The sequence below is a fragment of the Enhydra lutris genome, unplaced genomic scaffold (assembly GCF_002288905.1).
Source record: "Enhydra lutris kenyoni isolate GAN:26980312 unplaced genomic scaffold, ASM228890v2 scaffoldscaffold38, whole genome shotgun sequence".
NCBI lineage: Eukaryota > Metazoa > Chordata > Mammalia > Carnivora > Mustelidae > Enhydra > Enhydra lutris.
In genome coordinates, this window is record NW_019154122.1 from 12,997,860 (window position 1) to 13,025,780 (window position 27,921).

The 27,921-nt window shown below is 55.5% G+C and overlaps 1 protein-coding gene across 2 annotated transcripts in view; it reads left to right on the forward strand.

Moving 5' to 3' along the window:
- Positions 1–26,841, forward strand: part of LOC111154643 (catenin beta interacting protein 1) — a 47,550-nt gene extending 20,709 nt beyond the window's left edge. Inside the window, exons 1-5 of one of the 2 annotated variants that reach the window (XM_022514406.1) lie at positions 313–329; positions 478–562; positions 5,124–5,242; positions 5,743–5,833; positions 24,490–26,841. In XM_022514406.1, the coding sequence (XP_022370114.1) occupies positions 5,147–5,242; positions 5,743–5,833; positions 24,490–24,548 (246 nt within the window). In that variant the 5' untranslated portion in view covers positions 313–329; positions 478–562; positions 5,124–5,146 and the 3' untranslated portion in view covers positions 24,549–26,841. Of the gene's footprint in view, positions 1–312; positions 330–477; positions 563–5,123; positions 5,243–5,742; positions 5,834–24,489 lie in introns of those variants that run through there. The other variant, XM_022514405.1, reaches the window with a different exon arrangement.
- The last annotated feature ends 1,080 nt before the right edge of the window (positions 26,842–27,921 follow it).

Below are 27,921 nucleotides of genomic sequence, written 5' to 3' on the forward strand. Positions count from 1 at the left end.
GGTTGGCTTATGTTTACACGTCCAGCCACAGATGTTCCCAGGCACAGGACAAACAGCAGTGCGCATCTGAGCACAGAGCAGGTGGAGCACGGCGGCCCCTGTGCCCGGCCCAGGCTGTGCGCGGTGGGCAGGATGCCTTCCCGTGCAGGTGCGGGGCTCGCCCGTCAGCTGCCTGAGTGACTCACTCTCTGTTGGACACGGTGACTAACCCGAGGCAGGAGGGGGTGTGGTGGCCTGCTTCAGCCGGAAATGACAGGCGGGCCGCACTGCAGTCAGCACCTGATCCCAGAGGTGTTGGTGCAGGTTCCCCGGGCCGGCCAGACACACAGGTATTTCTGGACCGCGGCGGAGCCCGCTGCCAGGAGCTTCCCACCGGTCCATCGGTCCATCGGCGTGGGTCGGGTTTCCAGCTCGGACTCTGGCAGCCCCGAGGGCCCTCCCTGCTCCTCCCATGACCCATGTTCTGTGTTTCCACAGGGCCCCACCTTCCTCTTTCTCCCCGGCCACAGCCCGCCCATCACAGTTGAGGAGCTGTTTGCCTGAAGTGAATTTCCGGAGGCAGGTAAGGAGCCCAGGGGAAGGGCTTCTGGTAGCAGGCCCCAGGGCGGTGCTGGGGAGTGCGTGTTGGGTCTGGGCTGCGGGGCTCCGGGAGCTCCTGCCGCTTCATTCTCCCACCGATACTGCTCTGCTGCTCGTTTCTCCTGCCGCGCACGCGCTTCCCGTCAGCGCCGTGGCTCGGCTCATTTCTTTTAGGCTAAGATGTGTGCAGTCTCTGAATTAATATTGTGTGTAAGTTCTGTGAATCGCACAGTTATATGTTGTTTTACCTTGCCTGTGTGTAAACGTGCCTTTGTTAATGTGAGCATTTAAAATATATTGCAACTTTTTAAAAAAATGGGTAGAACAGAAGACAAGTGCAGGGACCCACGGGGCAGAGGGGGATTGTGGCGTCAAGGACGCTCGTGCTGTCTGGCCCCAGCCTGAGGTGACTCGCTGTTTTCCGAGCAGGTGTAACACCACCCCGGGTCTAAGTGTATGCTCCAGTTTTATAAATGCAGGCATTCGAACAGCGTGAGCTTCAAGTTTATGCATGAGAACGCACACAGGTGACTGTGTTTGTATTCAGAGCCGCTTGTGCCCGTCCAAAGGAGGCCAGCGTTCGAAGCTGCTTATCAGAATGGGCCTGACGGCGGCGCGGGATGCTGGGCGCTTCTGCTCTGGGGCTCCTCCTGTGCCGTAGCTCTTCTAAAGTGACAGCCACTGCTTCCAGGCCAGAGCGCGTGTGCTGGGAGAGGCCAGGTCCCTTCAGGGCAGGGCAGGAACATGCTATCACGTGTGGAACTCCCTGTCCCCCATGGAACGCAGTGTGGCCGCCTAGGCCATGGGCCACTTTGTCACTTTGTATGGCTCCCTTCCAGTGGGTGGGATCCCCGTCCCAGTCAGCCTTCCTCCCACAGAGATGTGGGCTCAGAACCAACAGGAACGTAGGGGGTGTGGTGGGGAATGGGTCTGTGCGTCTGTACTAAACATATGTACCTTGGTTTCCCTTAATTACATTTGTCCCAGTCAGATGTAAGTTTCTGGACTTATCTCCGCTTTTGGTATAATGCGTGGCTGTCTACAGCGGCATCTAGCCATGGGCCTCTGCCCTTACCATTCATTTGAGTAGCTGATGGTTTCCTGTTTCTGTGTTCCGTTTTCTGGCTCGTCTCCATTTTTCCCTGGTTAGCTCCCACAGTGGTAGCTAGGAGAGGGAGCAGGTCTGCCTCTGACTTGGGCAGTTAACACCGAGACATTTTCTCAGAACTCAGAATGGAAGCGCCACCTTTTTAGATGTTGGCATGTTTCCGGAGCATCTGGGAGACCATAACCGAGAGTCACCATGACCTTTGCCTGCTCACGGCTCAGGGCTCCACAACTACTCTGTACAAATTACTCGCAGTTTGGGCTTCCGTAATTCAGACACACGTCATAGGCGCCCAGTTCTTCATCCCTTATGGGGGGAATACGGACTTTCAAATGAAGTTGATCTGATACCGGTCAGAATGGTGATGACAATGTAATAGCATGTTTGCTGGGATAGGCACCAAACCCAAACACGCTTTAACAGACTTGTAGCGTATCAGCAATTGCAGCGTATGTGTTGTTTGGGTTGATTATGGGTTCCTCTCTTCAGTATTAATTTTCTTCACAGTGACACTCCTGATGCAGATTCTGTCTAGGACGGAACCGTGTGAACTAGTCATGATGCCATCCTCTATTGGGATTGAAGTGTGGGGACAGGCATGTGTGCTCGTGGCTCCTACATTGTGCCCCAGATCCAGCCCCGGGTATTTCCGCTTGTCAGGCAGCAGGGCAGAAGCAGCTCAAAGTAAAGCTCGAAGAATGCTAGAAAACCAGAATTCTTAGAAATGACGAGTCTGCCTCGGAAGCTGAAGTGGGAGTAACCTGGCCCCAAAGACCCGTTCGGGCCCCATGACACCCTAGGCCCGTGGCTGGGTGGTGTAAACTCCCCCCACCCCCGTAATCACAGTTTGAGTGTGGGAGGGCCTCGGGACAGTGAGGCTCCAGTGGAAGACAATAGAATGACTGCCATCTGTATAGGGTGCCAGGATTGTTGCACAGAGCAAAATTCTGTAAAACTAGACAATGTAGAGTGATTCGCACACTCGGGCTCCTGGTCAGGCTCACACACTTCTCCTGGTTCTGAGCCCACATATCTGTTGGAGGAAGCTCGGCTGGTCAGGAAAGGACAGTGAGGAAGGGGTCCCCACCCACGGGGAAGCCAGGACCCCTAGGTCCTGGGATGCGCCCCCAAACCAGATACATACCCTTGTCTGAGTAGGGCCCAGCCCCTGAAGGATGAATAGATCTTGCTCTGGGACCTGGGACTGGGGTGTGGTTTATGACTTAGGATCAGAATAAGGGCTTGAACCAGATGGGCCTGTTGGGAAGTTGTGGTGGGGGTAGGTGGGGAATCTTGCTGGAATTCTGGTTCTTTTGTGTGTGGTGACACCTGGTGGCAGGTCACCAGTCTTCGATTCTGCCTTTCACAAGGAGAGAGCAAGCTGACCGTTGGCCCTTGGACACAGGATGGGAGTGGAAGATTTTTACTCCCGGAAGCCCTGACTCCCAGTTTGAGGGCTTTGTGGGGTGTTTCAGAAGTCCTCTGGGGAATAGGATGCGTAGGGTAGCCCAAGGCCCTCCACTTGGCAAGGCTTCAATTCTGCGCCATTTGGCCCTAAGTCAGTGTGGGTATCATAGTGAGGAAGACGCTTGGACACCACAGGCCGTCCTCATTTTCTGCTCAGCCAGCCAGACCGTCTCTGTTAAGTGCCTCCCAGCCCCCGTGCTGAGCTGCAGGGGATGGGCTGAGCTAGGTGGGCCTGGCCCTCTAGTTGGGCAGGGGAGAGAGGATAAGCAAATATTCTATAGCAAGACCCGCTCAGAAAATTGGGATGAGCCTGGGCTTTGTGACCCGGAAGGTGTAGGGGTTGTGGGGGGGTGGTACACAGAACCTGCTTCAGTTATGCTGTCAGAAAAGTTCCCCAGAAAGGATTTTTTAAGCACGTTGAAGGATGAGAAGAAGCCAGCCCGGGCTCAGGGGACACCCAGTGAAAGGCTGCCGGGGAAAGAACTTCCTGGTATGTTCTAGAAATAGACTGGGGTCAGGAGGGCAGGGCACGTGGGGAGGCGTGTGGAGCAGGAGGCTGGGCGGCCCATGCAGGCCTCGTGGGCCCTCATGTGGGGAGTAAAGTGGAAAGGAGAGGAGGTGTCCGTGTGAGACGTGAAGTCCCACGACTGGGTTTTCCCACTCAGCTGTGCTAGGGAGTTAGGGTTGTCTGCTACGCTGGGGATGGCGGGGATGGCGGGGCTGCCTCCCCCCAGCGCCCTTCTGGAGGTGGCTTACCCCTCTTTCCCGGTTGTCAGTGTTCATTAGGTTTTTTTCTGAGCCCAGAGGAGGTGGCGGGTGAGAAGACCATAGGGAGTGTGGCGGGGAGGGGATGTGGGGGAAAGGCAGGCCCCAGGAGAAGACAAGCTACATCAAGTCTACAGCTCTACGGAAGGCCCAGCTTGATGGCTTTTTAGCCCACTGTGGGGACTTTTGGGACCAGAGCCGCTGTGAGCTGACGGGACTGAGCAGCTGACGGGGACCTCCGGGGCTCTGGCACATCTCGGAGTCTGCCCCCTGCACAGAGAACAGGCTGGCCTGGGAGAGCCTGCGGGTCCGGGGCTTGCTGGCAAGCCAGGTTCCCTCGGTCCTCCAAGCGCAGCCCCTTGGCACCAGGGCTGCCGAGGCTCCGCCCCCACCAGCTGCTGCGTTATTTCTGACTCATCCAGGGGTTACAAGTGTGTAACCCAAACCCCTCCACGCCTGGCTTCCTCTCTGCCGGCTCCTCCTGGGGGGGAAACCCTGGGACTTCTCTCCTGGGACCTTTCTGCAGCTTGGGGCCCTGCGGTCTCTGGACACAGCCGCAGCCCACAGGCGCTGCCCTCTGATGGGGGTGGGCGTGTGAGGTTGATGGCCATGAGCTCAGGTGGGTATCCGTGCCCCATGGCCCCAGCCGGCCTGTCCCCATCAAGGGACTCCTTGGAGCCCGGCCCAGGCGCCGGCCTCTTGAATTCATCAGGAGCTTCCGCGGAGGGGGCTGCCTTCGTGTTCGGGGCTCAGTCCCAATCTCACGGTTTCTCCAGCCAGAAGTGCCGGCCAGCTGCCTCTGGCCGTGTCGCTTTTGCTCTTTGTGGAAGTTGCATGCTTGAAAACCTGGGACACTGGGCTTCCTTCAGCACATCTCTTGGGGCTCATTGCAGGCTTCTTGGTGAGGGGGTGGCTGGAAGGTCGAGCTGGCCAGAAGTTCTGGGTCAGCTCAGCGTCCCTGGGCCCAACAGCTCCTTGCGAGGGTGCTGGCCACCAGCGCCTGCACCGGGATCAAGCCACTTGGTCCGGCTGCCTGGGGCCAGCAGGGGTGAGGGAGGAACGTGCAGCTCGCCACCTGCTCTGGGCTCTCAGAAGCGAGACCCCGAAGCCCCGTGGGCCGCCCGGTGGCTCCTGCCAAGCACCCAGTCTGGATCTGGTGCAGCCCGTTCCGACCCCCTCTTCAGCGCCTCTCCCCGCTCTGCAGGAGCCCCCAGGGCTGGCCAGGGGATGAACCGCGAGGGGGCGCCCGGGAAGAGCCCGGAGGAGACGTACATTCAGCAGAAGGTTCGAGTGCTGCTCATGCTGAGGAAGATGGGATCAAATGTGAGTGCCTTCGGGGTGCGGAGCAGCTCTCCTCCGGAGGGTGCCTGATGTGGGCGGCAGCCACCTGCTGTGACCGCGCTGCTCTGGGAGTGGGGCTGCTGGCCTTGGGGTCAGGCTCCAATCCCGTCCAGTTCCAGGGGTGCTGCTGGGGCAGTCTTCCCATCCCTATGCCGAGCTGGGGCCCCGGGGGGGGGCTCTGAGCCCCTACGGGCCCTGACCTGACACTTTTCCCGTCTCCCCAGGAGCTGCCCACGGGGCGCTGGGCAGGAAGGGCCCTGAGAGGGCCTCATTGTTCAGGAAGAAAGGGATGGGCTCCCTGGGCAGGCCCTGTGCTGCATGGAAACGCAATCTCAGATCTGATCCTGGGGGACCATGGGCCCGGCTTCCGGCAAGGGGGAGGGGACACTTGCTCTGGAACCCAAGGGTCAGGACTCAGGAACAGGGGCCCAGGGATGAGAGGAGGTGGGCCGCCCTTCACCGTGGCCTTCTCACCCTTGCAGCTGACGGCCAGCGAGGAGGAGTTCCTGCGCACCTATGCGGGGGTGGTGAACAGCCAGCTCAGCCAGCTCCCCCAGCACTCCATCGACCAGGGTGAGTCCCTGCGCGCCCGCCACACCTTCCCCAGAAGCGCCAAGCTGTGGTTCCTGGGGAACACTTAGCTCCGGGGTCACACATGGAAGGTCCGGAGCAGCCTCCCTTCCAGGGAGCTGAGCCCCGGGCCCCGGGCCCATTTCTTTCCCCAGGTGGGAGCCGAGGACCCCATCGGGTAATGCTGGGATCCCCTCTTTTTAGCCTCGGAGGAGCCGAGAAATGGAGGCATCTGGGAGCCCCTGGGACTGCAGAGGCTCTGGGTTTTTGCATTTCTTCCGTCTTTGGCTTGATCCCCGCCCACCCAGCACCTGGTGCAGGGAGGGCGTGAAACCGCCTCCTGGGCTTGGACCTGTCCTGGGCTTGTGTGTTCCCAGCTGTACCCAGGCAAGAGGCCCCAAGGGCTCTACTCCGAGGTCTCCGTCTGGCCAGGGGAGTCGTTTCCGTTCTGGTGCTCTCCCCCGATCATAATAACGGTAGCAGGAGATGCTCTGGTATTTATCGTCTGGCAGATGCCTACTGAGTGCTGGCCGCACATCATTCATTCAGTCGTGGAAAGGTACTGGTGATATTACATCACAGGCAAGGAAATGACTCGGATGAGTGAGGGATCGTCCTGGTCTTACTGCCCGTCCCCAGAGAACTCAGGACAACCTGCTGCCCTGCTCCAGGCCAGGGCTTGTCACTGTCTATCCTGGAGCAGCAGGAGGCTGGGCACTTACGGGCTCTCCCATTCTGGAAGGCTTCCTCTGACCCTGGATCCCACAGCATCCTCACTGGCACTTCCATCTAGTCCTTCCCTTTTTTTTTGCCTTGTTGATGTTACTGACCATGAAATGGGCAGCCCATGGGGTGTCTGTGTGAGCCGGCTCCCAGCAGTGGAGCGCCGAGGGGCCTGTGGCTGATCCGTGGGGCCCAGGAGGAGAGCAGGTGTAGCATATGAGGCCGCTTGTCTTGGAACTGTCCTTGCTCTCCTGGAGATCACAGGCCTCAGCTCTGGCATAGGGCCCGGCTCCCCAGCTCTGACGCCGGCTGTCACCTGGCCTGTGCACCCAACTCAGCAGAAACGTACAGGGTGTCCCCGTGGCTCCGGCAGCTCCCAGAACAGCCTGCCTGGGTCACACTCACACCGCAGCCTGTTCTGTACCGACAGCCGGGGTAGAGTCAGCCCCTCCTGGGGTTTTGTTTCTGGGAGAGATCCTTTCTCATCCCTGGCTGATCCAGGTTTCCAGCACGCGCTCCCCCCGCCACCCCACTGAATCCTGAATTATATTTCCCTGGGACTGTCAAGCTCCTGGGTCCCTAGGACATTGCATTTTCTCCCACCCTGGTTTTAAGTCACTGAATTAACCAGAATTGGGGCTGGGTGATAAGGATGCCTCCAGAAAGATGCTGTTAAAGGAGAAAATCATAAGTTGTAGAGCTGTATGTCATTGTAGAAAACACCCCTCCACCACACACACGCACTCACACATGTATGTGTATAGGAAAGCAAGCTGAAAGAACATAGACCAGGCTGTTAATAGGAAATTTTAGTAGAGAGTAGAACTACATAAGGGACATTAACTTTCCAAGTCACACGTTTTTGGAAAACATTTTTTAACCTTGTACATGCATTGCTTCTGCAGTAAGGGGAAGTTTTAGAGCATGAAGAGAGCTCTCCGTCTTGCCTAGCTGAACCAGCAGTTGAGAATAAAAATGAACTTTTAACTGTGCGGAGTTAAGGTCATGACAATGTCACCTGGTCTGAAACTGCTGAGCAGTCAGGAGTGAGCCATGGCATGTGGGCATGCCCCCAGAATTGGGACCTTCTGAGTTGTGGGCAGGCCTCAGCTATATCTCCCCGGGGAGCAGGCTTCCAGAGCTGCACCAGGACCCAGCTTGGTGGCTGGGGGTGGTTCTCTGCTGTTGGGGCCCCCTGCCTGCTGCCCTGGGTCCCCACAGTCACCCCTGGGCTGAGCCGCATAGGAAGACATGACACCCTGCTGCAGATGGTCCCTGAGGATTCCTGTGGACTGGGTAGGAGGCGAATGGGCAGCCGTGCCTGGGAGAGCTTATTAAGCCCAGCATTAACTTTGTGTGCCTAAGGACACTGCAGACAAATGCACGACAAAACCGCAGTCGGTGCAGTCTCTCCTGTCACGGGGGGCACAACCCCAAGAGCAAAGCCTTGCATCTCTGCCCACACTGTGGGGCCAAATCGGTCTTGGCTAACATGCTAGCCTGCCTACCTTATCTGTCTGCAGGGCCGACCTTAGCTGATGCCACAGGGATGCTGCTGGCAGGAGCCCAGGGGCTGCCCAAGTGGTAAAAGTCTCAGATCATTGCTTCCAGTGCACGGGGTCCCATAAAGACCTGGGAGCATCAGCGTGATGGGCTTGGCAGTCTGGCAGAAATCTGCTGTGAGCACCTCCTGCCACAAGGTGGCGCTGTGTCTCAGCAGATGCCCAGCACTGTCCTGCAAGAGCCCCAACTCCGTGAGCTCCTCTCTGTGGGCCTGAGGCCACCCACCAACGGGACAGAGCTTGGCATGGGTCTGCCATTTTTTTTTTAACTTTTTAAAAAGATTTTATTTATTTATTTGCCAGCGCGCAAGTAGGTAGAGCAGCAGGCAGAGGGAGAGGGAGAAGCAGGCTCTCCACTGAGCAGGGAGCCCGATGTGGGGACTTGATCCCTGGACCCCAGGATCATGACCCGAGCCAAAGGTAGCCGCTTAACTGACTGAGCCACCCAGGCGCCCTGGTCTGCCATCTTTAGACTCACACATGTTCCTTTCTGGGGCTGGAGAGGTCTGGTACTGGGAGCCCTGCTGGCCCTGCCTAATCCCCACAGGGAGGAGAATGGGCTCGGCGTCCCTCACCGCACGCCCAGGCCTCCTAGTCTTCCTTCCGTGAACTATGAACGTGGGTGCGGTATCTGCTGGGTCCGGGCTGGTGCCGGGGCCATGCTGCGTGCGTGGGCCTGCACTGTAAGGGGCTCCCTAGCCAGCACTGAGCCGTGGGCCTGCCTGGCTTCTGCCGGTCTGAAACCCCCCTGACAGTCTCCTTCTGGAAGCCCACCTTTCCCTCCCTCGTCCCCAGCAGTACACCTCTTTGTGTCTCTCCGTCTGCCCCGGCCTCATCTTCTGCCTCCTCCGCTCACTGTCCTCGAGTGCTCCTTTTCCCACACCACACTGATGCCTTCCACCTTCGGCCCTCCCATCTGTCACACCACCCCCCGCAGGTCTCACGGGCTCTGGTCGATGTCCTCCAAATATACACCCTCAACCCAGACCCTCTCCTGACCCCCAGAACTTTGCACGTGACTCCTCCTGACCATCTCACCCCAGACAAGCCACACTCAGATCCGGGGTTCATGCTCTCCCCACGGATCTGTTCCTGCGCCTGTGTTCTCAGTGCCAGACATATCACCACACACCCAGTGCGCCGGGGACTCCTCTTTGGAGACCCAAGTGTCTAGTAAGTTACCAAGTGCTTGTGATTCTTCTGCCTTTTGCTCTTCAGATCTGCTCTGTCTTCTCCGGCCTGGTTTGAACCCTCAGTGTGTTTAGAGCCCGTATTCATGTTTGTCTTGATCCCTGCAGACAGTTCCTGGCATCTTGACTTCTTACCTTGCCCCTCCAGTGTACTTCCTACCCCTACCTCAGCAGGTCTTTCCCTGACTTAAAATCGTTCAGTGGCTCCTTACTGCCCTGTGGTTGAAATCCGGCCCCCTAACGTGATCAGCAAGATCCCCGGACGTGTGACCTCATGCCCTGTAAACAGCCATAGCAAATGGCTTTCAGCTCCTGTCTGGGGCTGGTCCTTGTGTCTCTGCATTTGCCTCTGGGCTGCCGGGAGCTCAGCCCTGACCCGCAGCCGTCTCCTGCATCTCACAGGCTGGGCCAGGCCCTCCTGTGGTTACTTACCATCACACACATGCGCCCCAGCCATGCTTCTCCCCACACTGTCTCCTGGTCTTCTCTTGAGCAACTCTGAGCCTCTTCATCCTGGGCTTGTGGCTTACCCCTTTGTATTTCTGGGGCTGGGCCCCCACAAGGCCCAGGGCACGCTTGGACAAATGAATGGACCAGGCTGTGGGTCCAAGGGCCCACTGTCCCCCAGAAAGGCAAGTGCTCAATTCTCAGAGCACTGTCTCCTGCTCCCCCAGGATGGCCTAGCAGACCTGACAGCCAGGCAGGACTGCCTCTGAGCCAGAGGAGATCAGTACCTCTCTGGGACAGTCACCTCGCTGAGAAAGCCAGCTGGAGGTGTGGGGGGTCAGAGCTGTAGCTTCCAAAAAGCAAGCTTGATGGAATGCTGAGTTCATTCCTTATCGCTGGTGCTACTTTGTGCATAACACATGTTGATCTTCTTTCCTGGTCATAAGATAACACACAGTCATTGTAGAAAGTGGGGAAAGGGAGAAGCAGCAGAAAAGCTGGACGGATTGAACCCGACCACTCGGCTACGAGCACTGTTACCTCCTGGTCAAGTACCCATCAGCCTTTTAACACAGGCTTGTATCGGGCAGCCGGGTACACCCAAAACTACAAGGTCACCGAAGCTGGGGTGAAGACCCAGGTCACTAGGCCTCAGCGGTGACCAGTGGCCAGTGATGGCAGCGGCTCTGCCCTCCCTGGTTTTGCTCCGTCAGCTCCCCATCTCCATGTTCACTTCCTTCCCCCTTCAGGGAGGTATTAAGGGCAGCCAGGCATCTCGCTTGTAGCTTTAAAATACATTCTGGGGCGCCTGGGTGTCTCAGTCCATTAAGTGTCTGCCTTCAGCTCAGGTCATGATCCTGGGGTCCTGGGATCGGGTTCTGCGCCGAGCTCTTTGCTCAGCGGAGAGCCCGCAGATCCCTGCTTGTGCACTTGCTTGTGCTGGCTCGCTCGCTCACTCTCTCTCGCGGACAAATAAATAAATAAATAAATAAATAAAATATTTTTTAAAAAATAGGCTCATATTTATATCATAAATTTGGGACCATACAGTATAAACATTTAATATCCATTTTAACATGCATGTTTTACTTATGATTAATTTTATAGTATTTTTTAAAAGATTTTGTTTATTTGAGATAAAGAGAACAAGCAGGGGGAGCAGCAGAGGCAGAGGGAGAAGCAGGCCCCCCCACTGAGCAGGGAGACTGATGCAGGGCTTGAACCCGGGACCCCGGGATCATGACCTGAGCCGAAAGCAGACGCTTCAACTGACAAAGCCATCCAGGCGCCCCGATGATATTATAGTATTTTTTTTTTATTTTTTACAGATTTTATTTATTTGTTAAAGAGAGAACACAAGTAGGCAGAGTAGCAGGCAGAGGGAGAAGCAGGCTCTCTGTTGAGCAGGGAGCCCAATGCGGGGCTCCAGCCAAGGACCCCGGGATCATGACCAAGTCGAAGGCGGGTACTTAACCACCTGAGCCACCCAGGTGTCCCCAATTTTATAGTATTTTAAAACAGTTTTGAAGAAAACATTTTAGTGATTGCTTAACGTGCAGCCCTCCTGGCTGTGCCATAATTCGTTAACCAGTCCTTTTTCCTTTGTACGTTTCCTTCTCATTTTTGCTATTAATTACAGTAACAGCACACACTTACTGAGCTCCTCCTGTGTGCCGGCTTTCTTGTAGGTAGCACACAAGTGTGACCCCAGTGAGTCCCCGTGACAGTCCTGAGGCAGGTGCTGTCACTGCCCCGCCTCAGAGAGGAGGGGACAGGCCTGGAGAGGGTTGGTCTAGTGCTGGGCGGCCCAGCCATGGGGGCGGGAACCCGGGTGTGGCCAGCACCCAGCATCCATCCTCACTGGTAACCCTTCCTCTTCATTTATTTTAAGATGAATTCTAGGAGTGGCTTTAAGTTCATGTGCGTTTTTAAGCAGTACTGAGTTTTATCTGAGGAACAGGGGTGATTTAGGCAATTAATACATCAGTTAAGGTGCAGAAATCATTTGGCGTTTTTGGCTGCCTTTTAGTCCTGGGCCCTTCCCCCAAGGTGCCTTTGAATGTGCTGGTTCTCTGCACACTCTAGCTAGGGGATGGCGTGCCCAGCGAGGGCCGGTCCCCAGCCCCCGCTGGCACTCTGCTGAGCCTCCCCAGGACAATGTGCTTGCAGAACTCTCGTCCTCGTGCGGCGCCGTGGATAGGCTCTTGTTTAGGTGTCCCGGGCACTGGTCTAGACTTGGCCCCTTTTGTGAAGGAGGCTTCTGTCCCTGCCCTGCCCCGGGGCCTCCCAGGCCCTCCCCTGGCCTGCCACCGCTCCCCTTCTTGGCCCCAGGAGCCACAGTGCTGGCACGCTGGCGGCTCAGGTCTGTTCCAGCCTCGGTCTGATCACACTCTTTCTCCAAGAGACTTTCCAGGGAAGGCCCCAGCCTGGAGCCAGCTGGGCTGTCCCAGGGCTCTTCTGGCTTTCCACCTTGGAAGCCAAAGCTGCTGCTCAGGGTATGCTGCCAGGGAGCCTAAAATAGGTCATTTGGTCTCAGGGTTACACTGGGAACCTTGTTAAAATACTTGTGGTCCCAGGCACACCCGGGGAAGCCTGTGACACCGGGGGAGGGCCCACCACCACACAGGCTTCACGGCTGACCAAGGGGCTGCCCTCCTCTACTCATTCCCCTCTTCGTGGCCCTCTCGAGCCCCCGGCAAGATGCTGGCACCGTGGGACCTGTTCCACAGCCAGCCTTCTTCCTGGAGCCCTGTCCCACGCCCTCCAGCTTCTGCTCTCGTACTTCCTCCACGCAGCCCTCTCTGGCTCCTTCCGGGCTCAGCCGGGGCCCCTCCTCTTGCTGCGGAGCTCCCTGCAGCCTCTTCTGCAGTGTAGCCGCTGTCACATTATCAGGACCCCTTTGGGACCCAGATCTGTGCTGTGTTCCCAGTGACATGTGCAGCCCCTAGTCCAGCTTCGGGCACAGAGCTGGAGTTTTCCTGAATCCTTGTGCAGACCGGGCCTCCAGAAGTCAAGTCCTGTATGAGCGGGGACCGTCTGCTGGGGGTTCTGCGTCCTCTCTTCTCCCAGGTGGAGCTCCCAGGCTTCTCCCAGAGTCTCCCGGCGCTGGCAGGCTCTGGGCTGAAACGGCAGTTGGGACTCGGGAGAATTCCAGTCTATGGGACAAGAAGATTTTTTTTTTTAACTTTAATCAACACTTAGATGAGAATTACCTGTAACCTAGTAATAATAAAATTGAACCCAGAAGATCAGGAATCAGACTGAAAAGTCAATCGGAAGGATTGGGTATGTGAAAACCCAGGTCACAGTAAGAAATCCCAGGGCACCCGGGTGGCTCAGTTGGTTAAGCAACTGCCTTCGGCTCAGGTCATGATCCTGGAGGCCAGGATCAAGTCGCACATCAGGCCCTCTGCTCATCAGGGAGCCGGCTTCTCCCTCTGCCCCTCGCCCCTTTCATGCTCGCTCTCTCTCTCAAATAAATTAAAAAAGAAAGAAAAAAAAAAGAAGAAAAGGCATCCCAAGTCCGGGTCAGGGGCGTGCTGAAAAGCAGGGCCCGTTGCCCCGTGCAGCCTCTGGTCCTGGCCTGGGAAGGGCTGCTTTGACCCTTCCTTACCCAGCCTCATGGGTTCTAGTGCACAGAACCAGAACAGGGCCTCAGAGGTCTCACGGCCCCTTGGGCAACACTGCATTGACTTCCCAACACGCCATCAAAGGCAGATCTCTGTCTTGGAGCGGGGTGTCAGGGGTCCGCTCAGTCCAGCGCAGATGGGACAGTGTCGCTCTCTTTGGCCCATCCATCCGTGTGCCGAGTGCAGTGCCAGGTGACAGTTCCCGCCCTCGAGCCGCCAGTCCGGCAGGGTGGACAGACATGAACAAATGCGCAGATCGCCGTGTGACTCATCCTGAGGGAAGGGAAGCCCACCCAGAAAGCCACAGAGGAAAGGTGCTGTTTGCCGAAGCCCTGATGGGTGTGTGGGAACGTGTGTGGCAGAGGGGAGAATTGGAGGAAGCCTCTGGAGCCTGCCCAGCATGAGTGTTGGGTGTCTTTGTGTCCCCTTAAAAGATTGATGTGGTGGTGGCCAGATGGGTGGTGGCTGGCGGGAAAGGCACGTGGGCTCTGGACAGAGTCCAACCTGAGGACTGCAAGGGGTCCCCACAGATCCAAAGGGGAGGGATGGCTAGGTCAGATTGTCATCCACTTAGGGTGAGCGCTGGGGAGAGGTCGCAGGACAAAGGTAAGGCAGGTCACGGGGTGACCTGGAAGGTCGCAGGGACACCCACATGTGAAGTGATGCTATTTTTCAGAGGCTGGACATTCAGGACCAGGACCTGCAGGCAGGGTGACCAGGTGGGGGTAGGACTGGAGACTCGGGGCCCAGGGCAAGAGGCACCTGGTCTGAGCAGCGGAGAGGCAGGAAGGGGAGCTCCTGGGGTGTCTGGCAGGGTGGGAGCCAGATCAGAGCTCAGGTGCAGGAGTGTGGGCCGGGGGAGGCAGGGAGTCCTGGGAAGGTCGCAAGGGGAGAGCAGGCAGAGTGAGGGGAGGACAGAGCCCAGTGAGCACAGCGCTGAAGGCAGCGGGGGACATAGTACAGTTCTGGAAGGAGGGGAGTGGCAGCAGGGTCATTATCAGGGTCCCCCCAGGCTTGTCATGAAAGGGTCAGTGGTTGGGGCGCCTGGGTGGCTCAGTGGGTTAAAGCCTCTGCCTTCGGCTCAGGTCATGATCCCAGGGTCCTGGGATCCAGCCCCGCATCGGGCTTTCTGCTCAGCGGGGAGCCTGCTTCCTCCTCTCTCTCTGCCTGCCTCTCTGCCTACTTGTGATCTCTATCTGTCGAATAAATAAAATCTTAAAAAAAAAAAAAAGGGTCAGTGGTGACTTTCCTAAAACAGTATCTGCGGAGCCCCGGCTGGGAGCCAGATTGCCAAGGGCCTGGGATCAGTGAGGAAACGGAAGTGGGAGAACAGAGATCCCTTTCAGAATGCTGGTGGACAAGGGACATCAGCTCAGGGCTGGGGGTGGGGGTCAAGGGCCAGTCTGTAGCATTGAGCTCTCAGTGTACAGGCCACAGACCACCACCCCTAAATCGCCACGGATAATTTGTTAAAAATGCAGACTCCTGCCCCCCCGCCAGCTCTACTGAATCAGAATGCCAGCCAGGCGAGCCTGGGAATCTGCATTTGAAATAGCCCCCCTCTCCCAGGGGTGATTCTGATGGCCTCTTGAATTTGAGAATATACCAGGGTTTTAGATGAAGACCTGGTCATTCCTGACCACTCCCACCCACTCCTCCCGAATTCTGTCTCTTCTGCATACAGCCAAGCTCTCTGGTCTAGGAGAGCTTACATTTTTTTTGGTCGGGGTGGGGGGGACCGAAGAATTTGAGGAAAACAAATACCTCATTTGGGAAAACAAGCCCAGAGGTAGGGAGTGTCTGTGTTGGGTATGGGGCATGGGAGGGTGGGAAGGTGTGAGGTGGGTTTGAGGGAGCTTGCCTAGGACTAGAACAGAGCAGGTGTACTAGAACTCCAAGTTGTGACACCCCCACCCCCCCTCCGAAGCTGTTTATGATGCTTTTCGCTGCCGATGTCTTCCCCGCCGGTCAGGTGGGCGGGCTAGGTGGGATCCGTTGCATTTCACAGATGAGAAAACGGAGGTGGGTGTGCACGCACGTTGCCCAGGTAGGCAGGGTCAGACCCAGGCCCGGGTGCCGGGGTGCCAGGGTCCACCGAGGGAGCCTAAGCCCAGGGAGGCCCTCACTGGCTGGTCAGGAGGCCCAGCACATCTGCTAGGAGCCCGCCCCACATCTGGTGCCATGTGCTCACCTTCGGGCAGCCTGAGTGCCTGGTGATGTGGTTGTCAGCCTGGAGCCTGGTTTGGCTGCAGGGACCTTGGATCTGTGGCCACTGTCCCCATGGCAACCAGCATCGTGCTGTCTCTAGGTAAAAGCCATCCCCTGGGAACCTTGGGCACCAGCTCAGAGAGGTATAGAACCCCCCGGGCTGCTAAAAACAGTGTCTGCCACCCAGCGGGTTTGTCTGGGAGGAGGCCTAGCCCAGGCAGTGCTGGAGCCCCATCCCCATGGAAAATTCCCGCCTTGGAGGAGGGTCTGGGACCTGTTTTTCCAGAAGCCTTGCTGCCCAGCTCATCTCCCAGGAGCCGGGAGCTGAACCACTGCCATCTTGGGTAGCTGGGTAGCAGACCCTAGTTCCTATCAGCAGCAAGCTCCTGGGGCTCAGGAGGAAGGACTGCCACCGAAAATCAGAGAAGGGGCAGAACGGGGAGGCAGGAGTTACCCCGGGCACTTTGGAGCTTGTGGCCACGTTTCCTCTCTAGTCCGCCAGCTGTGCGTGGGGAGGATGGCCGGGCTTGACAGGTCAGAGGCCCGGGACTGTCTGGAAGCCCTTCTTGGAAGCCAGCTTCCTTTGTCATCTCTGGTGTCCAGCAGCCATGGGAATTTGAAGCCTCTGAGGTTTCGGGTTCCATTTCTAGAGTTTTCCAGCCCCTAGCTGCTCACTCTCACAAGGAAGATGTGAGGCCCCTTCGGAGGTCAGGAGCTCCCTGATCCTGGAATCCTGGATTCTGGGTAGTCGCAGGAAGCTGTGGCGCTGGGCCGCAGGGGTTTCAGAGACTCCACCCCGCGCTTGTGGGAGGCGGGGCCTGCAGGAGCTCATGGCTCCAGGTTGGGTGATGGGGACACCCCCGCCAGAGACGGATGCTGTTCCTGGGAGTCCCTCTTTATTCCAGTGACGTCTGTGCAGGGCTGCAGCCCGGACCGTGAGGCCCGGGGCCGGCCGCCTCTGGGAGCTGGACCAGGCTTCCCGGATCATGTGTTGATTTCGAGGCAGGGCCTGCCCTGAGAGCTGTCTCCTTCCCCAGCCACCTTTGAGTGCCTTTTCTGAGCGGTCTTTGCAGCATCCGGAGCCGGAAGAGCTCTCGGGCTCCGTCTGTGCCCCTGCAACCAGGCACTCGGTGGAATGTGGGCACAAACTGCGAGATCAGCACATCAGAGCTGCCTGGGAGGCCTTGTCCCTCTCCCCCCTGCCCTGTGCCTGCCTCTCTCTGGCAGGGTCTCTCCTGGAGAGGGCGGGTGGGGTCCCGAGCAGTGCTCAGCTGCCCAGAAGCTTGTGCTCCAGGGTCACTGCATTTTAAGCTCTTCCTTGCCTGGAAAAGGGTGAGGGGCTCTGCTAGGATCTCTCCAGCCGGGATTGTGCCATAGGCCACGTGCACCCTCTCCACATCAGCCTCGGGGCTGCGCCTACCTCTGTGCTCCTCTTTGCTGTTCTTTTTCATTGTGATCACCAGGCCTGCTGGAAGCAGACGGCTGCCAGGACAGTGTTCTGGCAATTCAGAAAGCATATTGAGGTGCTTATATATTGATGAAAAGACCTTTGGAAGACTATATGTTAGAGCCTCAAATAGCAAGAGGAATTGTCCAGACACTGGTGGTTATGTGTGTGCCCCTGGGGTGTTCTCCATACCATGCGGCCCCGTGCCCTCGGCCCTCTGCCCCTGTAGAGAGGCGTGCTTCTTGAGGGCCGGTGCAGGTCCCCTCCGTAAGCTGGGACACTGCTGCGGTGTTGTGGGTGCTGGTGTGTGGAGCCTGTTCTGGGCTTTCGATTCTGCTGCTCCGAGTTCACCCTGAGCTTGCAAACAGACCAGTGAGCCCATTGTCTGTCTCCCGCCCCCGGCGGGGAGGCCAGCTTCTCTTTTCTAAGCTGCAGAGTTGTCATTTCTCTCTGCCCTGTCACTTGACTGCACTCTGTTAAAGGGTCAGAGCTGGCGTGGGGTGTGGGACGGTGCCCTGCCTGGTGCGGAGAGCTGTGCTCTCACCCGCGCCTGGGCCCCGTTTCCACAGCAGGTGAACCAGGGGACTAGGGAGACGTCTGGCAGAGCTCTAGGCCAGGCAGCGAGCTGGGGGTAGGAGGCAGGGGCCTGGGCTCCGCTGTCCTCCCAGGATGGTGCTGTGGGTTCCATGCTGAATTCTCTCCAAGTCTCCCAGAGCTGTTTTGGTGGTGGTTTTTAAATCCTGGGTCTTGGTTCCATTCTGATAGGGGCAGAGGGATGGCTCCAGTCTCTGTTGGGAAGCCTGGGCTGCCACAGTGCTCTGGGAGACCGGAGCAGGTCAGTTATTGGCTTCCCCTGAGGAGGAATGGCGGTGTGTGGGAGAGGGGAAGGCACGGAGGCACAGACTTCCTCCCTGGGCCACTGACTCACCAAGTTGCTTCGTCAATCTGAGCATCAGGCTCCTCATGTATTAAGTGAGGATTCATCTTGGGTCCCAGGAACTCTCCAGGTGCTGCGAATTTGTGAGTGAACAGGATAAAGTCCCCAGTTCGTGGAATGTGTTTTCTAATGGGGAGTCAGATCACAACAATATATAACTCCATAGGTCACGCTGAAGCAGGTTACAGCCCCCCGAGGGACTGGCACAGGGCACTGTTTTAGAAGCTGTGGTCAGGGAGGGCCTGAGGAACTGATTTTCCCCAGACACTGGCATGAAGTGCAAGAGCTGTGACACGAACTTGGGGAAGAGCACTGAGGCAAAGGAAACAGCAAGTGCAAAGGTCCTGAGGTACCAAGTTACTTGTGCCTGTAGGACAGAGAGCCCAGGAGGCCCATGGGGCTGGAGTGGAGTGAGGAGGGAGTGTGTATAAAAGGAGATGAAGAGGCCACCAGAGGCCAGAGCATGTTGGGTCTTACAGGTCAGGCATGGAGTTCAGTTTGCTTTGAGTGCGATGAGAAATCTTACATTAAGAAACCTTTGGAGAGTTTTAAGCAAAGAAGTGGCAAGGTCTGACTTATGTTTTTAAGAACTTCTTTCTGACTGCTGTGTGGACAATGGACAATGAAGGGCCAGAGTGGGGAGATCCAGAAAAGGTACAGGAAGCTAGGGAGGGATGGTGGTAGCCTGGACTGGGTGGTGGTGGAGAATAGTGGTGTCAGGATCTAGTTGAAGAGTAGAGCCGGGGCACCGGGCTGGTTCAGTCTGCAGTGGTTGAGCGTCCGACTCTTGATTTCAGCTCAGGTTGTGACCTTGGGGTCATGAGATTGAGCCCCGTGTTGGGCTCTGCTGAGCACAGAGTCTGCTTAAGATTCTCTCTCCCTCTCCCTTTACCCCTCCCGCCTCCCCCACCCCTGCTTGTGCTCTCACTCATGCTCTCTCTTTCTCTTATAAATTAATTAATCAATTAATTAATTAATTAAAAAGTAGAGCCAATGTCAGACACCTGGCTGCCTCAGTTGGAAGAGCACATACATGACTCTTAATCTCAGGGTTGTATGAGCCCCACGTTGGTGTAGCAATAACTAAACAAAATGAAAACAGAAACACTTAAAAAAAAATAAGAGGGGCATCTGGGTAGCTCAGTCCGTTGGGTGTCTGGCTCTTGATTTTGACTGGGGTTGTGGTCTGGGGGTTGTGAGATCGAGCCTGTGTAGGCTCTGTGCTCAGTGTGGAGCCTGCTTGGAATTCTCTCTCCCTCCCCCTCTTCCCCACCCTGTTCTCTCTCTGTCTCTCTCAAATAAATAAAATCTTTAAAAAAAATAAAAGAAGTAGAGCCGTGAGATTTGCTGATGTGCTGTACACAGAGTGTATGTATGTGCACGCACACGAGGGTGGGGGTGGGGGATCAGGCAGTTACTCCCCACCTGGGGTTTTTGAGCGGCTGGAGGATGGCGGTCCTGTCACCGAGGTGGGGAAGGCTGAGGGTAGAGTGGGCTTGGGAGCCGCACCATTTGGCATTCCCCCACCAATGTATGAGGGTTCCAGCCTTTCCTCCTCCGCCCTAACTCCTGTCATTGTCACTTTTTGATTCCAGCCATGCTAGTGGGTGTGAAGTGTTGTCTCATTCGATTCGCATTTCCATAGTGACTAATGATCTAGAGCATCTTTTCTCGGGCTTGCTGACCATTCTTACATCTTTGGAGAAATCTCTATTCAAGTTCTTTGCCCGTTTTAAAAATTGAGTTGGCTTTTTATTATTATGGAGCTGTGTTATTTATATATTCTAGGTACTGGTCCCTGAACAGACATATGACTTGCAAATATTTTCTCCCAGTCTATTGGTTGCCTTTCCATTTTTTTTTTCTAGAAACTCTTTTTTTTTTTTTTTTTAAGATTTTATTTATTTGACAGAGAGAGAGAGATCACAAGTAGGCAGAGAGGCAGGCAGAGGGAGGGGGAAAGCAGGCCCCCCGCCGAGCAGAGAGCCCGATGTGGGACTCGATCGCAGGACTCTGAGATCATGACCCGAGCTGAAGGCAGAGGCTTTAACCCACTGAGCCACCCAGGCGCCCCGCCTTTCCACTTTTTTTAATAGTAAGTCTTCTCATTGTAATTGTTTTAATTTTATTTTTTAAGGCCTTTTTTTTTTTTTAGGTTTATTTATTTATGTAATCTCTAAACCCAATGTGGGGCTCGAACTCAGCACCCTGAGATCAAGAGTCACAGGCCCCTCTGACCGAGCCAGCCAGGTGCCCCCCATCTTTTCACTTTTTGGGTAGTAACCTTTGAAGCATAAATGTTTCTAAATTCGAGAAAGCCCAGTTTATTTTTTCCTTTATTGCTTATGCTTAGGATGTCATGCCTGAGAAATCATTTCCTAGTCATGAAGGTTTACTCCCTTGTTTCCTGGTAAGAGTTTTATAATCTTAGCACTTACCTGTGGGTCTTTGGTGCCTTTTGAGTGAATTTCTGTATACGGTGCGAGGTAAGGGGCCAGCTTCATCCTTGACGTGTGACTATCCGGTTGTCCCAAAACCTTCTGTTCACTTCTTTCCCACCCTATTGTCTTGATACCTTTGTCAAAACGTAACTGACCTAAGCGGGAGGGTTTCTTTCTGAACTCTGTTCTGTTCCACCGCCTATACGTCTCTCCTTACGGCCAGTCCCACCATGTCTTGTTTGCTGTAGCAAAATCCAAAAGTGTGGGTCCTTCTCAAGAGGATTTTGCCTGTTCTGGATCCTTTGCACTTCCCTACAAATTTTAGGAGCGGCTTGTCAATTTCTGTGAAGAGCGCAGAATTTCTTTCAGTGTCGAATTTCTTTTGAACAGTGACGTTTTGTACTTTTCCAAGTACAAATTCCATACTCCATTTGTTAAATTCGTTCCTAGGTGTTTTATTATTTTTGATGCTATCGTAAATGAAATTGTTTTCTTAATTTCATTTGCAGATTATTCATCACTAATGTATAGAAATATACAAATGGTATTTGTATATTGATCTGGTATCCTGCAAATTTATTTGTTCTAATAGTTTTTAGTGGATGCCTTAGGATTTTCTATATACAACATATGTATTGTCTGCAAATTGAGTTTACTTCTTCCCCTTTCTAATTTGGATGCCTTTTACTTCTTTTTCCTGCCTGATTGCCCTGAATTGAACTTTCAATACAACGTTGAACAGAAATGGCAGGAGAGGACATCCTTTTCTTCCTAATCTCCAACGGGGAGAGCTTCCAGTCTTTCACCATTAAGTATGATAACAGCTGTGGGTTTTTAGTAAATGCCCGTCATCAGACTGAGGAAGCTCGCGTCTGTTACTAGTGTGTTGAGCGTGTTTCCATGAAGGGGTGTTAAATTTTGTCAGATGTGTTTTCTCTGCCTTTTAAGACAGTTGCATGGTTTTTCTCCCTTTTTTCCTATTGTTAGTCTGTGTTACATCAGTTGATTTTCAGGTGTTAAAACACCCTTGCATTTCTGGGATAAATCTCACTCGTTCAGAGTATGGAATCCTGTTTGTTTCTTGCTGTATTGTTTGCTAGTACTTTGTTGAGTATTTTTGCATATCACAGGTGTTATGAATATCTGTATTCGTAAGAGACATGTGCGTGCGTGCGTGTGCGTGTGTGTGTGTGTGTGTGTGTGTGCTATCTTTTCTCACGATGCCTATCTTTATGTTTTGGCGGGTCAGACAGTGTTGAACAAGAGAGGCTGCTCAGCTTCTCCTCCCGCGCTCACCTGCCTCAGGTGGGAAGGGATGGATGGCAGCTCGGAGCCCGAGTCCAGACGGTGCCAGCCGAGCTAACAATGGGATGGATGCAGCGTCATCTGTAAAACGGGCCAGGAAACTAGCTGACGGCCTAGAGGCAGTGGGCTGGGCCTTCCTGTTCTGAGCCTTGTGATGGCCAGCAGGGACAGCACCCAAGGGAGCTGCCACATACTGGACTTTAAAGGAGAAGGAGCGACCGTGGGGACAAGCCTGAGGCCCCCAGCTCGAAAACTGTTCGAGCTCAGTTATAGCAGCTCACTGAGCAGCACCCCCTCCCCGTTAGGCTGCCGGCCCAAACTGCATGGAGAAGAGGAGAGAGAAAAGCAACATCCTTGCCCAGAGGCCGGCACGGTTCCCAGTCAGGCCCTGGTGGAATGACAAGCGCGGGCCAGCTGATGATAAGAACAGGTCAGACCATGCCCTGGAAGGGCCTGTCCCCTCTCGGCGAGGGCTGGAAAAGGCAAGTCCCTTGGGAACGGAGCAGGGCCGAGGATGGGCAGCAGCTCTGTGGGCCCTTTCCGCGCCGGCTCCAGCAGCAGAGTGGGAGGCTCTAAAAATGAAAGCTCCCAGTTTCCCCACCCCTGCCGGGAACAGGAGACCAGCTGGCACTGTGGCACCGGGGGGCTCTGGCAGATCTTCCGCTTCAGGTGTCTCCCTAAGTGGAGTCCTCAGAGTCTCTGTGTGACCTTGAGGAGGTCGCTTCCGTCCCTGACTCAGAGCGTAGCCCCGGTACACAGGCCAGGCAGGCTGCGGTGCGGGGAGTCCCAGCCCCTGGTCTGTTCCCTCTGCAGGCTCACCATTCCCTCTCAGAGCAGCCAATGCTATTTTTGTGCCTGCAGCTCAGTCTAGAGGCCTCAGGTCCCCGAGGGAGAGCCCACGGAGCCGGCAAGGAAAGAAGCAGGTGGGCTGCCCCTGCTCGCGGCCGACCACCCCCTCCCCCAGCCGCGCCAGACCCCTCTGATTCGCGAGCTGGGCAGGCGGCGCCCGCCCAGGAAGAGCCGGCATCTGGTAGGTGACCGGCTCAGCTGCCGTGCAGGGTATGATGTCATCTTGGATTCTGTGGTTGCTAGGAAAATTCTGCCTGCAGTGATATTTCGTGGTCCTAGGACCGAGGTGAGAACAGAATGTTCCCAAGAAGACAGGGGAAGGATTTGTAGGGCTTCCCAAGCAAAGGACCCCCCCCCCCATCCCAAGAAGTCAGATAATTGGAGGAATTTTCAGGAATGGCAGCTGTGCTGGGGGCTGCTGGTGGGGGTTGGGCGGTCCCCTTGGCAGCATCCCGGTGCACCGGTGGCCAGAGTGAGGGCCATCTCTGATGTTCTGTCCTTGTGGGCGAGCCCTCCTTCTGCAGCACCCACTGCTGGGGGCCTCCGCCAGCCCTTGGTGTGGTAGGGCAGTTAGGAGGAGGCGGAGGCCCCCCTTGTGGTGTGGAGGAAACCAGCCCACACCTCACCTGGGGCCGGGGCAGGAGGCGGCCCTTCCCAGACTCTGTGTCACATGCTGTGGGCCAAGCACACTGGCCCCCTCTTCTGTGGCCTTTCCTGGGTCTGCTCTTCCCATCCTCCCCTGCTGGGAAGAATGCCTCCAGCGGTGCAGAAGAGAAGTATGGCAGAAAGGCCGCAGGCCGCTGATTCTCGTTCAGGGCGTGACCAAGAACTCTCCGTTAGAAAAAGGGGACGGTTGCCTGGCTGGCCCAGTGGGTAGAGCACGGGATTCGTTCTTGGGGTTGTGAGTTTGAGCCCCGCCTTGGGGGCAGAGATGACTTAGAAATAAAAAAATTTTTTTTCTTAAAAAAAAATACTGTAGGGGTGCCTGGGTGGCTCAGTGGGTTAAAGCCTCTGCCTTCAGCTCAGGTCATGATCCCAGAGTCCTGGGATCGAGCCCCGCATCGGGCTCTCTGCTCAGCGGGGAGCCTGCTTCCCTTCCTCTCTCTCTGCCTGCCTCTCTGCCTACTTACGATCTCTGTCAAATAAATAAATAAAATCTTTAAAAAAAATACTGTATAAAGAAAGAGAGACAGAGGGAGAGAGAAAGGGGAGACAGCAGCAGGCCCCAGGGAGGGCCAGGGCCCACAAGCGGGGTGGGGCCTGCAGCCTCTTCTGCACCCGGGGCTTTGGGAGGCTGAGCTGGTCAGTATTTTGAGCTCTTTCCCTCCTCCCTCTTGCCTTTCCTGCCTGCATGTCAGAGTCTGTCTTACGGAAAACAAGACAAAGGAAGTGATTTCATGAGCGTCTGGACCAGAATCTCAAATCCATGATTAAAAATAACAATAATAAGATTCTGGCCATTATCTATCTCGGTGGAAGCCAGGCCGCCTGCAGGCTGGAAACGGGCCCGGCTGTGCTCCTTTGAGCAGGTGCTGGGTTTGGGCAAAGAGGGCTGGCTATTAGAAATCCTAATGATCCAAAGGGATCGAGACACGAACCTTGAGAAGAAAGATGGAGGTTCCCGGTGCCCCTGACTTTGGTGACCTTGGAGCAAGGGGTGTGAGCAGAGCCCTGCTCGAGGACCAGCAGCCCTGGGTTCTTGCCATGCAGCCTGTCAGTGGATGCCCTGAGCCAGCCTCGGAGCCTCACCCCGAGGCCCCCGGCCACCTACGGCAGGTTGCCTGCATGTACAGGCTGTCAGGAAGGCCCAGAGAGGACGTGGGCTGCCGTGGAAGCACTGGGGACTAGGGCCGACCAAGGCTGTAACGGCCCCAGCCGCCTTGCAGTGCCCGGTCTGACGGTTCTTTCCCCTGGTCTGCAGGTGCGGAGGATGTGGTGATGGCGTTTTCCAGGTCGGAGACGGAGGACCGGAGGCAATAGCGGTGAACCCCTTGGAACACCCTGGAAGCTGCCAGGAGATCTGTGAGGACCTCGGCCAGCTGAGTGGCGGCAGATGACCTTCCCGGTTCCCCCTGCCCTTACACCCCCACCCCGCCCCACCCCACAGTCACTCAGAGGGCTGGCATCGAGGGAGTCACCGGTGGTGCAGTTACAATTGGCTTAAAGGGACGGACTCCTGATTGGCTGCAGAAAGAAACCCTTTTATTTTTAAATCTTGACCAACAGACACCTTTTATTTTTATTTCTGACTTTTTTTTTTTTTTTTTTTTTTAATTTGCGCCTCGGTGTATGGCTTCCCAGGAAGCTCTCCGAGATCTGGTGCTTTATTTAGGTCACTTTTTAGGAATGTGAAGAGGCCTGATTGGCTGCTTAAACTGGAAAAGGATTTTGATTGGCCGGCTAGTGGGAAATGGTTTTTTTCTTTGATTGGCTGCAGGTGTTCTGCCGATAGCGACAGCTTCTCTCTTTTGAATGCTGAAAACAGGGTTCGGGACATTGGTTGTTATATTTGACTTGAAAAGAAAGAAAAGAAAGAAAGAAACCAAGTGCGCTCTGCAATATTTATTACACAAAGCTTGCTGCTTCCCCAAGTTTTGTTTGTGTTTGCCTTTGATTGGCTTTTGAGATGTGTGTTTGGTTTCTCATTGGCTCATCCATGACTCCCGTTGCCACGGGCTGCCCGCACCCCGCGGGGGATCCACCTGGAGAGCGTGTTTGCTTTAATGACCGCACCTGGCTGCCCTGGCGAGGGGACCCCCAAGACCTCATGCAGGGTCTACAGCTGGAAAGCAGAGCCCCCGAGGAGGTTTGTGCCGTCCTGAAGGCGCAGACCAGAGCTTAGAGGTGACCACCAAGCAGGATTTATGGGCATCGCTTCCATGGGTTGGCAAGCAGCCAGCTCCCCATGGTGGGGGTGGGGGTGGGGAGTTGTTGATCCCCATCTGGGCCTCTTGGGGCTGCCGGTGCTCAGCAGAGGGGCACCACTCTGGGCGGCTGTCTTTTCAGCCCTTCCCTCCAGATCGACTTCCTGAGGCCTCATCTGGGGCTCCTCCTGTAAAGGGCAGGAGCTGCTCCCTGCCCTGAGACCCCACAGTGCAGCAGAGGTTTCTGCCTGGGAGCCCAGAACCTCGCAAAGCTTGGCTCACAAGGCTGGGGAGACCTTTGGCTCTAAACCCCCAGCCCTGACCTCCGCTAGCCAGGCTCCCAAGGTGTGGGCCCCTGGGCAGTAGGGCCTGGCCAGCCCTCGGAGTTCTTGGATCCCAGGCCGGTGCCCCTCACTGCACCGCCTCCGGAAGGGTCTCTCTCTGTGTCAGCCTGGAATAGACAGAGTCACCATTTATTTATGAAGTGCCATCTGAGACAGCTGGCCGGGCCTTTGCTGAGCGGGTCCCACCAGGCTGGCCCTCAAGCCAGGTCCCCAGAAACACGTTGCCGAGCAGCTGTATGTGAAGGGCTGGAAGAAGCCCCGGATCTTCCCCCCTGTCCTCCCCGTGCGCTTGGGGATAGCCTGCCCTTCTCCCTGTATCTCTCACCAGAGTGGAACCTGGGAGGGGAGGCAGAGAATGATGCAGGCCTCAGGGACGGGGGCCTCCACCCTTCTCCTGAGATAGTAAATGGCTGAGGCCCTCTTTTTGCCCCAGGTATCCAGAGCCAGGAGAAGACCCTTGGAGCGAAATCTCCCCCTTCTCAGGGCGGGGGCTGTCATGGATCACAGGAGCTGCCTCGGGCCCATGCGGGCGGTCGTGCTGTGCTCTGAGCATCGTCTGGGCCTTGCCCCAGAAGGACTTGCGTGTCACAGTATCCATGGCCCTGACCTCCTCCACACGCGGGCCCCTGGCCCTGGTCAGCTGACCTGGTTAGGTTACCCTGCAAAGACTGTTGGTGCCCAAGGAACAAGGACCATGGGGACTCCAGCAGGGGCCTGTGGCATCTTCTTGCAAGAGCCGTGGCGCGTATGCGCATCCGCAAACACGCTCCCAGCTCCGTGGCCTGCAGCCCCAGCTGAGCCCCTGGGGAAAGGGGAGTTTTTTCCCAGTGCCCTCCCCCCAGGCTGTGACATCTGCCAGCAGGCATCAATGGCGTGTTGCCATTTGCCCTCTCTTTGTACCTGTAGCTCCCATAAAGGGTCCACGTCCTGGCCAGTGGTGTGTTCTCTGTCCCAGCCTGCCCTCATCAAGGTCACGGGCCTGCCTCTTGTAACAGCGATGGCCGTGATCTGTCTGAACGGGAGGAGTGAAGGTGTTGCTGTGGCTCCATATTTCGATGAAAAATATATCTGTTGGAGAAAAAAAAAAATTAACAATAAAGATTTTTAATAGCTTGGTGTGTGAGCTGAGTTATGTCCCTCGGAACTGGGCGCACTCACTGATTACCCCACGTCACATGGGCTCTGAAGCTGGGCCCTCTCTACTCAAGGAAGCACCGCAAGGAGGGTTGAAAACACCATGTTTGCTGGTTTAATTGCGACCTGGAGTAGAACGCGGGCTTTGGAAGAATTCCAAGGTCTCCCCAGCCCAGCTGGCAGGGCCACAGAAGGCTGAGACCCCTTTTGGACCTGGAGATTCTAAATATCATCCTAGATTGGACAGGTCAGTAGTCTTCAGAGGTGACCTCGCCCTCTCTCTGTTCCAGAGCAGACGCCGAGCATCCTAGAAGGTGCTCCCTTCTACCCTAGACCCCTGGCATCCTGTGTGATGGCAGTGGTCTCGGGCCACTTGCAACACAAGTCCAAACAAGATATCCGGTCCTTTCGTCACCCCAGAAATGGGAGATTTGCTGGTATTCAGCTGTATTTTCAAGTTTAGAAGCTGAAATCATTTCTCCTTTAGGAGTTTTTGCTTTGGAAGCATTTTCTAGAATCTTTCATTTCCACCCTTCATCATCCCATTTTAGGGCTTTTTTTTTTTTTTTTTTTTCTTTTTGCTGTTTACATGGACTCACTGCTTCTACTTCCTTTTCAAAGCGTTTCACTGGGTGCTAAACACCATGGGGTTCACAGAATATGAGGGCGGATGGCACAATCCACATCATTCACTCTCCGTGCTGGGAGAGGTGTTGGAGGTTGCCTGGCAGCCCATGCAGTGTCACCTCGAAACAACTCTAAGAAAGGCTTATCTGACCTTTGCTTGAATGCCCCCTAGGATGGAGGACTCACTACCTCACAAGACAGCCCATTCCACCTTCAGGTAGCTTACATTCATCTCTACATTGGGTTGGCCTGCTTTTCCCTGTAACTTCCCATTCCAGGAAGGACTTTATGGGTCTTGAGAAACAGACCAAAAAAAGATAGTTGTATTAGCCAGACATCACCAAGACACATCAAGGGTTCACGTTAGGTAAATTATTTGTGTTC